Consider the following 9,761-nt stretch of genomic DNA (forward strand, 5'->3'; position numbering starts at 1 on the left):
GATGGCTCCGGGCGGGCCTGCGGGGGAGGCCACAGGTGTGGGCCATCACACCGGGGGCGTGGGGAGGTTAAGGCCTCAGGTGTGGGCTGTCACAGCCAGGGGGCCTCAGGCCTCAGGTGTGTGGTGCCACCAAGGGATGAAACCTTGGTCCACAGGACGAAGGAGGGCCCGTGGCTAGGAGCCTCGGGCCACAGGAGGAGCTGGAGCCTGAGACGACAGCGACAGCGGGGCGCGGCTGGAGGAGCTCGGCTGGGACGGGGCGGCGGCCGTGCCGGGCCTCCCGGCTCCGTCCGCCGACCTCGCGACTTACAAAGTGCACGTCCTCGGCGGCCACGTCGTGGTGCACGCGGTAGCCGGCCGTGCGGCCGGGGCGGGGCCGCGCCGTGTGGTAGAGCACGAAGCGGCTGCCCCGCACCAGCAGGTGCAGCAGGAAGCAGAGCAGCTCCAGGCCCGCGGAGACCAGGAAGAAGATAAGCGTGCCGGCCCGCTCGTCGGGTAGCAGCAGCTTCGTGAGGATGCGGCTCAGGGAGACCATCACGCCCGCCGTGCCTGCGGGGGGAGGGGCCGTGACGCGGGCGACCCCGCCCACTCGACCCGCCCCGCAGCCCTGGGACGCGGACACGCTGTGGCAGCCCACAGGATGCGCCCGCGCAGACCGCCCCTCTCTGGCCCCTGCGCCCGGCTCACACACACCCCACCCCAGGCGCACTGATCACGTGTCTGCTGCGTGCCCGGCACCGTCCGCCCTGAGGACACAGTGGGGACGACGCACGCAGGCCCTTCCTTCTGGGGCTTGTTGGGGAGAGGCCCCAAACGGGTCGCAGAAAAACACCAATGATTGTGCAGGATTTGGGGGGACAGGCAGAGACGAGGGGCGAGCATCCATTGGCAGAGGGCGGGCATGAGCTCTACATGTTTGTGTTTGCGGAGCAAGGAAGTGGTGGGCTTGGAACCAGGTGGGTGGGGTCCTAAGGTCACAGGGGAAGGTGGTGGGGGTCACGGCAAGCGGGGTACCTTCCCGGAACCAAATTCCACAGACGCGAGGCTTGGAGCCCTGGGGGCACCTGGTGGGCCTCACCGTATGTAGAGGGTACAGAGTACCCCAAAGGGGAGAAATGGGGCCCAGAGTCCACCTGAGTCCTGCCCCACAGCACGGCTGAGCCTGGCCCATCCAGGCCCGGAAGGAAGACTGAGGACATCTGGACGAGGTGCTCCGAAGTGCTTGCGGCTGGGCTGAGGGTGGGGCGGCCCCCGTGCTGGAGGGCAGCAAGACAAGAGGGGGAGTCGGCTGCTCGGACCAGGGCTGGGGCGCAGGGATCACCCCGGAGGGCAGGTCCACATGACTTGCAGGGACTTAGAGCACTGGGTGTCGGGGAGGTCTCAGGTTTGAGCAAGGGGGTGCCCGTCACTGAGCAGGGGCCGGTGGGATGACGTGTTGGGCTTGGGAAAGGGAGTCTGAGTTGCCAAGTGCGGGTGGGTCTCTGAGGAGAGCTTGGTGCTGAGGGCCGGCACTTGACGTCACGGGTGTAGATGAGCTGCCCTGCACACACATGCACACACAAAACGCACGCCTTGCACAGTCGCTGCGAGACACTCGAGACCCATGCCCAGAGTGTGGTACGTGCTCCTCACATCACAGAGGACTCTGCACCCGCAGAGACCACGCCTATCACAACCTCGTCCCTCCAGTCCGGCCCCCCACCAGCCAGCCAGGCGATCGCCAGCCCCGCCTCGGTCCCAGGAAGAGGGTCCCAGAGCCTAGGCAGCTCTGAGGTCTGCAGATACTCACTCTCCCCCGTCATCACCCCCTGCGTGTACCTCTTGGGCAGCATCCCCGTGTACCCGTAGAAGCTGGATTGCTGCACTTGAGAGAGAGAGAGAGAAATAACCATGAGACACCATTTATCACCTGTTTGCTTGGAACAGAATTCAGAAGTTTGAGAACACAGTTGGCAAGGGTTGCTGGGAAAAGACATTAACACCACTGGGGGCAGAGGGACCCTGTCCAACCCCTCGCGGGGTGGGGTGGAAACAGCACCACCCCCTGCATAGCACAGTCCTGCCTTCGACGTCCCCGCCCCGGGGCTGGCCAGGCTCCCCAACCTCCTCTGGTCATTGACACTCAAGCAGAGATGACACGCGTCACTCCTGGACCAGGTAGGAAAAGCCCACATGGTCTTCTGGTCTGTCTTTCCCCAGGGGCGGCCACAGAAGAGGCCATGTGTTACAGACGGGGAGCCACCGGCGGTCCGAGTGAGTGTGGAAATAATCCCACTGACACGCTGGACGTGCAGCAAGGGTCAGAAATAAGGCCGGTTCTGAGAAGCCACTGAGACCTCTGGGCTCGTTTGTTACCACAGCATAACGTCTCATCCTGACCAACAAGACAGAAGTGCAGCAGTATCTGGGGAAAATGAAAATGTACTGGCTCAAGCCCTGTGGTCTAGTGACTCCACGCCTGGAAGTAAACCCTGGAGCAGGGCTGAAAAACTAGCATCTCCTTCCTGGTGGGGTTATCAGCATTTTTTTTTTTTTTTTTAACGAAATAGAGCAGACCTGAGTACAAAGCCTGGATTGAGAATATTATTTCACAAAGCCTTGATTTCATTTATAAACACACACACACACACACACACACACACGCACACATGTGTGCTGGGTCATAATGTGAAATGTATCTCTTTCTGAAAGTCACCATCAACAGAACAATTGGCCTGGACCTTTGCAAACATCATTGCCACAGAAGACAGAGAAAGGCTGAGGACCTTTCGGATTAAAGGAGACTAAGAATGTGACCAGTGATGCAACGTGTGATCCTGGGCTGGGTCCTGGGTCAGAAAAACCAAACGCTGTACAGGATGTTACCGCGACAAACAGTGACATGATTATGGATTGTAGACCTGATAATAGTATTGTATCAATGTTAAATGTCCTGATTTTGGCAATTGTAAATGTGGTTCTAGAAGAGATGTCTTAGGTTTAGCTGTTAAACACCCTGAACTGTTACCATTTAGGCAAAGAACCATGATGGTGTCTGCAAGTAATTCCCAAACGGTTTAAGGACAAAACATACGTTTTCTATTTATATATATTTAGGGGAAATTTCATATATATACATATACTTTAGAAGGTGGAGGAGGGGGACTTCCCTGGTGGTCCAGTGGTTAAGACTCTGCGCTCCCAGGGCAGGGGGCCCGGCTTCGATCCCTGCTCAGGGAACTAGATCCCGCATGCCGCAACTAAAGATCCCACACTCGGCAGCGAAGATCCTGCATGCCGCAACTAAGACCCAGCGCAGCCAAATAAATAAATACATATTTTTTTTAAAAGATTCTTTTAAAAAAAAAAAAAAAAAGAAGGTGGGCGCAGGGAGGGGGAACAGAGAAAGCCAGCAAAGGAAAGAGAGCACATGTGGCAAAATGTTAACAACTGGTGAATCTAGGTGAAAGGTATAGGGGAACTCATTATATTATTCTTAACTTTCCATAGGTTTGAAACAGTTTCAAAATAAAAAGTTAAAAAAAAAAATGTTGAAAGCTACCGCCCAAGAGAAACACAGTGACACGGTGACATGGGCAGGAGAGGTTGTGAAGCCCGGTTTATACCTGAGAAAACCAGGGAACTGCCTCCATGTCCACATGGCATGTGGGCATGTGGACATGTGTGTGGAGTGTGTGCTCTGACTCTGTGTGTGACCAGCGCACGCAGCCCTTTGGGTGTGCAGTGTGCGTGCATGTGTGAAAGCGGACGTGCACGTGTGAAAGTAGACTCGCCCGTGTGCACATGGAAACGTACCGGCACTGAGCCTGGCTCACCCTGTATTAACATGCCCCCAGCACACGAACAGGGCCGGTGGGACGGCCCGCAGTGGGCACCCAGGGGCTCAGCCCACCCCGGCCCCTGGCCCTACCTGTGCAGCCGAAGGCCACGGTGCCCACCGCGGCCAGGTTGACGGCATAAGCCTGGTCACGAGAGAAGAGCTGCAGCCACACGTCACAGATGCTGATGAACAGGAGGGGGCCCAAGGCTAAGAGGTAGCCTGTGTGGGGAGAGGTCAGAGAGGTGGCAATCGATGGTGGGCTGGGGGAGCCCCCTCATCCCCCAACATCGAGCCAGGTCTGAGGTGCCCTCTCTCTGCCTTTCCCCTTAATACTGGGAGGGTGGGGACATCTTAGAGTTCTAGGAGGGGCACCCAGAAGGCTTCCTGGAGGAGGCGCCTCCAGCTGGGTTTTGAAGCTGAATGTTACCATGGAGACAAATGGGAGAGGAAGAGCAGGGAAGAGCGAGGGCCCCGGGACACACGCGGGGTGCACAGCAGCCTCGCCAGGCGCAGGCATCACGCCAGCGCGTGTTACACGCACATGGGCCTGACGCTGTTTCCATAGCTGAACCCCATGACATCCCTAGGAGGTGCGCTCCTCTTACAGACAAGGAGAGTGAGGTGCACGCAGGGACTGCAGGGGCACGTGACGGACGGGGTGAGGGCCGGGAGCCGGGGGGCAGCGGGCAGCGTACCCGCGGTGATCCTTGTATGCAGGCTCAGTCTCTCCACCAGAGCGTTGTTCAGGAGCACAGCCACCAGCGCCACCAGGATGTAGGTGAGGCTCATGTCAAACACAATCGAGGTCCCTGGTGGGGGGGGGGGGTAACAGGCGTTCAGGGGAGCCCCACCCTCTGCACCTGCCCCCGCCAGGCACTGCTTCCTCCCTCTGCCCCAAAGGGGCTGACAGCCCAGAGAGGGTGAGTGGCTGCCCTTGGGGTCACACAGCAATTCACAGCCGAGCTAGGGCTTGAATAAAATGGGCTCCCCGAGTGGGGTCCTGCCCAGGGGGTTTCCGGAGGGTGGCAGGCCTGAGCCACGTGTGCAGGGCAGCACGCGATGGCAGGACGCGACTGTGGGGGACCCACCTGGGTACTTGTGGTGCAGGTAGTCCACGTCGGTGATGAAGCTGTTGTACGGCAGCAGGAAGCCCACGCCAGCCAGGAGCGTTGCAAAGTAGACGGCGCGGTAGCGGTCGTCAGGCACCGGCTCCTCTGCCCGCAAACCCAGACGCCAGGTGAGACGCGGACCAGCCCATTCGCGGCCGCGACCACCACATCAGGGCCGCAGTCCACCACGGCACCCCCATCACGACCACCATAGCCACAGCCACTCCGGCTGCCACCCGAGCCACAGACACGGCCTCCCACCATGCATCTGTCACTGCCACCAGAAGCACCGCCGCCTTAGCTACCATCACCATGGCCACTCTCACCATATCCAAGCCACCAAAGCCATCATGACCGTGGCTACTCTCCATCACTATGGCCACAGCTGCCCACGCCACCACCATCATGGCCATTATCAAAAGTCACCAAACACCGTGGCCACTGTCACCATCGTACCCACCATCATGACCACCATCACCATACCCACGGTCCATCATCACTGTGGCCACGGCCACTGTATCCACCAGCATCACGGCTGCCGTCACCCTGGCCACCATCCATCCCCATAGCCATGGTCGCCAAAGCTGCTGCATCACAGCTGTTATCATCACCTTACAGCCACTGTAACCATGGTCACCGTCACTGTGGCCGCTCTCCACCTTCGTGGCCCCAGCTGCCCCAGTCATCACAGTCATGGCTGCCAGACATACAACCACCAATACCGTGGCCAGTGCAGCCATCACCACAGCCACTGTCCGTTACCAAGAGGCTGCTGCCACCGTGACTCTCACCATCACGGCCACTGAAGCAGCTGGCTGGAGAGAACAGTGAAACGGCCTTTTGGAGACTCAGCTCCGGGGCCAGCTGGGTGGCCAGACCTGGTGGGGCTGAGGCAGTGTCCTCTGGGAGGCTACCTAAGCTCTAAACCAGCGTCCAGTATACAGGGCTAATTCTCCCAGTTAGCGTTCACACATCCAGGAACCACGGGCAGAAGCGGGACTGGGACCGCTCACTATGCCCCTTAGAGATCCAGCAGCAAAATGTTTGCTTCCCACCCCCATGACTTGAGGCTCCGCTGGGCCAGAGGGCTTTGCTCCAAAGGGAGGAACGGTTCCCCCCTGAGACACGGTGATCCTGCAGAGAGCAGGGCGGCTGCTCTGGCTGTGGGGACAGATCCTGACCGTCATCACTGGGAAATCAGATTGCTCCCGTGTGGGAGTGAGAGAGTAGGTCCACGAGACAGGAGATTCCTCACGGCCTCTCTCAGGACGTGCGATCCCTGTGACACAGTCAATGGAAAACGATACCAACCCAAGTCCAGCAGGACTGCTAGTGATCCAGAGCCTTCAAGAATGAAGGTTGGGGGAATTCCCTGCTGGTCCAGTGGTTACGAGTTGGCACTCTCACTGCTGGGGCCCCAGGTTTGACCCCTGGTTGGGGAACTAAAGTCCCATAAGCCACATGGCGCGGCCAAGAAAAAAAAAAAATAACGAAGCTTGGGTCACCCACCGGGCAAAGAACCGTGACCAGTTAAGATACTTGTGGTGGGCAAATGGAATATGGGATGGGTGGTGGGAGAAGGTAGTTATGAATACCAGCTACAATCACGTGACTAGTCACAGACATGAGGACTGATACTGTTATGAATATTGCTTCCTTTTTTTGATATGAATATGTGTATGTATTAATCAAATGCTTTTATTTTATTCACTTTCTCACCCCCGTATCATCTAACGTAAGATGTGTTCGTAACAGTTAACCCTGTATCTCAGTATTGAAGTTTGGGGGATCAAAGAAGTGTGAACATCAACACACAAGGACTTTGCATCCTTTGGGGAAAGGGTTAGTGTGTTTTTGTTCATATGGGGGTCCGTTATGTCCTGGTAGGTGGGGGGTTGACTGTTAGTGTCTTTATCTGGAGACTAAGTATGGTTTAGGGAGCTGTGTATAGGAGGCAAGCTGGTAAGGGGTAGACTGTAATGGTCAGTTTGTAGGTCAACCTGGAGGCTGAACCACAGGCCTGTTGTTCAATCAAACACCGACCAAGGTGCTGCTGTGAAAAGATTTTTCTTTCACAGAAAAATCACACAAAGGCCCTCCTTAGTTACTTTAAGTTTGATCAAAAGGGAGTTTACCCTGGGTGGGCCTGACCTAATCAGGTAAGACCTTGAGGCCTTCCCAGAACTCAGGGACCCCAAACGGCTCGTGCCCCTGGGATTCCAGCCTGCTTGCCATCTTCCGTCCTGACCACCTGCCTGATGGACTTCAGACTGGCTTAGCCAGCCTCCTCTTTAGCCAGCCAATGTCCTATAATAAACGCATATGGATATCTATACATCTATATCTGTATTGCATCTTTAACTCTCTTTCTAGCTCTGTCTATCTCCTACTGGCTCTGGTAGAACCAGACTGATGCAGCCACCGTCACCATAGCCATTACAGCTAAAATCACCACTGCCCTGGTCACCATGGCCACCATCCAATTCTATGGCCATGGCTACGTGGCATCCACTACCTGGCCAGGAGAAGCCTGGGGATGGGCCCCGAGCTGACTCTGTCCATACACACGGGTGCAGGGAGATTATCCCAACCCAACATGGGTCTCAGCCCGCAGAATCTCCACTCCCCATCTGCAAAGAGAGGGGATGGAAGCTGAGAGTAAGTCTGCATGTCGGAGCCTGAAGTGGTCCTAGTATAACCTGTAGCCAGCCCCCAAATGAGCTATCACTTACAGGGGGGCCTCCTGAGCGCCGGGAAACGTCTTAAGCCACATTTTGTGGATCCAGTTGCAAGCACATTAGGGTGGCCCCAGGATCATTCCCCTTTTCCAGATGAAGAAACTGAGGCCCAGAGAACAGTGACTTACCCAAGGTCCCTGAGTGGACAGAGACAGGAGCTGGGGTTGAACCCAAATCTGCCTAACTCCAGACCTGCCCACTGCCCACTCTGCCAGTCTGATCTCACAGGCAACCGGCCTATTTCCTCCATGTAGGGAACCTGAGGCTCCGAAAGGTTGAGGCATTTGCCCTAGGACACACAGATAGGTGGAAAACCGGATATTTCTTTCTTGGGGGTTTTTTTGGGGGCTGTGCTGTGCAGCTTGTGGGATCTTAGTTCCCTGACCAGGGATTGAACCTGGACCCTCGGCAGTGAAAGTGCGGAGTCCTAACCACTGGACCGCCAGGGAAGTCCTCAAAACTGGGATGTTTGAACCTCACGTCAGTCCTCTTTTCGGACACTTTCCCATCTCCACTGAAGTGAGGCATGGCTTGCTCTCACCCAAGAATGCAGCCAACGCCATATGCGTCAGTCGCAGACAGAAGTTTACATACAGGTCAGTGCACGATTCACCGTGTGCCCTCCCACCTCCTCAGTGGTCGTGGAAACCCACGTTAAGATGGAGGCTTCCCTGGGCACACGGCATTAGTGAAGGCACTGGGCCGGTGGGCTCGTTTGTTACCATAGCAGATCTAATCCATCCTGACCGACGCTGCCTCCCGGGTTCAGTGACCCCCCCCCACAAGGTTCCCCATCCCGGGAAGGCTCCCACAGCCGTCCCTGCTTTGGGGCAGACACGTACCCTGGCCGCACCCTCACTCACCAGAGTCCGTGAAAATCGGGATGCCCCTGGCCCTACTGTCCTGGGCCTGGGCTACCCCTGCCACCACCTCCTCCAGCTGGCCGCTGTCGAAGCTGAAGCTCATCACCACACTCCTGTGTGGCGTGCTCGCCACGCTGGGCTCCTGGAGTTGCTGGCTGCCCACCGAGCCCATGGCAGCCCTGCTGCGGGGAAAGCAGATGACGCAGGCTGGGGAGGCCAGGAGCGGATCCCTGCCCCACTGCCACGCGGCCAAGCCTGCACCCCCGCGGGACCACCGTCTCTATCCATCCCACCCACCTTGAAACAGCACGCAGGGGCACACTACCCTGAGTGGACGAGCGATGTCACGTGACTTGTGTCTTAAGATGCTCCCTGGCTGCAGCGGAGAGCAAGGCTGGAGGCCCGCGTGAGGGCGGCGGCAGTGGGCACAGCGGAGAGAAAGAGACGGGGGGAGAAATATTCTGAACGCTTGTGTGCCAGCACCGTGCTCAAGCGTCCCACGAACCATCTCCCTCTGGGAGGGGGTTCCGACATTCACTCATTTGACAGCCGATGTTAGAGCGTGAACGTCCCGCCGGCCCACCACCCCGATCTCACAGGCAGTAAGCGGTGGGGCCTGAACCCGGACCCAGGCCTGTGGGACCGTGAGCCACCACGGCCCACCGTTCTGGGGCCGACCACGTGGGGGAGCAGGAAGTCCTCCCTTTGGTCTTCCTCCATTTCTCTTGCCTCAGCTCAAAGCTGTAGCCCTTATCTTTGCAGGAAAGGAAGGAGCTGATTGATCCTCGAGGGAGTAACACCCCCATTGTGTAGGTGACCCTGTGGGTGTTGGGAGGTCTAGTTCTTTCCCTGAAACATTGATCAGTTTGTTTTTCTGACAACTTTTATTAATTTATCTGATTGCCAAAAGGATACAAATTCGCCGTAGAGGATTTGAGACAAAGATGGGACACGGAAGCACTGGGTACTGAGCGTAGCACTTCCGCTTCCCGGGCCGCCCCGAGCACATATGGGGGAACCCACGGAAGAAGCCGGGAGACAGACCGCTTCCCGAGGGATCCCACGTGCCCGGCGCTACTCCGAGTCTCTCTGAGGATGGCGCCGGCCACGCCCAGCTCCCCCACCTCTGCTTGTCCCATCTAACGTCCTTCCTGCCTCAGTTTACCTGCTCCCCAGCCTCCGGACGGGTGTGCTGACCAGTTTCAGAGTGCCTCCCCTGGGCTTGCCCCCT

The 9,761-nt window shown here is 57.5% G+C and overlaps 1 protein-coding gene across 2 annotated transcripts in view; it reads right to left on the bottom strand.

Moving 5' to 3' along the window:
- Positions 1 to 8,712, bottom strand: part of SLC29A4 (solute carrier family 29 member 4) — an 11,666-nt gene extending 2,954 nt beyond the window's left edge. The window contains exons 1-7 of one of the 2 annotated variants that reach the window (XM_024763542.1): positions 8,531 to 8,702; positions 7,838 to 7,843; positions 4,909 to 5,034; positions 4,516 to 4,629; positions 3,911 to 4,039; positions 1,790 to 1,864; positions 311 to 549 (exon numbers count right to left, since the gene is read on the bottom strand). In XM_024763542.1, the coding sequence (XP_024619310.1) occupies positions 311 to 549; positions 1,790 to 1,864; positions 3,911 to 4,039; positions 4,516 to 4,629; positions 4,909 to 5,034; positions 7,838 to 7,843; positions 8,531 to 8,702 (861 nt within the window). Of the gene's footprint in view, positions 1 to 310; positions 550 to 1,789; positions 1,865 to 3,910; positions 4,040 to 4,515; positions 4,630 to 4,908; positions 5,035 to 7,837; positions 7,844 to 8,530 lie in introns of both variants that reach the window. The other variant, XM_024763541.1, reaches the window with a different exon arrangement.
- Positions 8,713 to 9,761: the final 1,049 nt, after the last annotated feature.

This window comes from Neophocaena asiaeorientalis, unplaced genomic scaffold (assembly GCF_003031525.2).
Source record: "Neophocaena asiaeorientalis asiaeorientalis breed wild unplaced genomic scaffold, Neophocaena_asiaeorientalis_V1.1 scaffold223, whole genome shotgun sequence".
In the NCBI taxonomy this organism is placed as follows: Eukaryota; Metazoa; Chordata; class Mammalia; order Artiodactyla; family Phocoenidae; genus Neophocaena; species Neophocaena asiaeorientalis.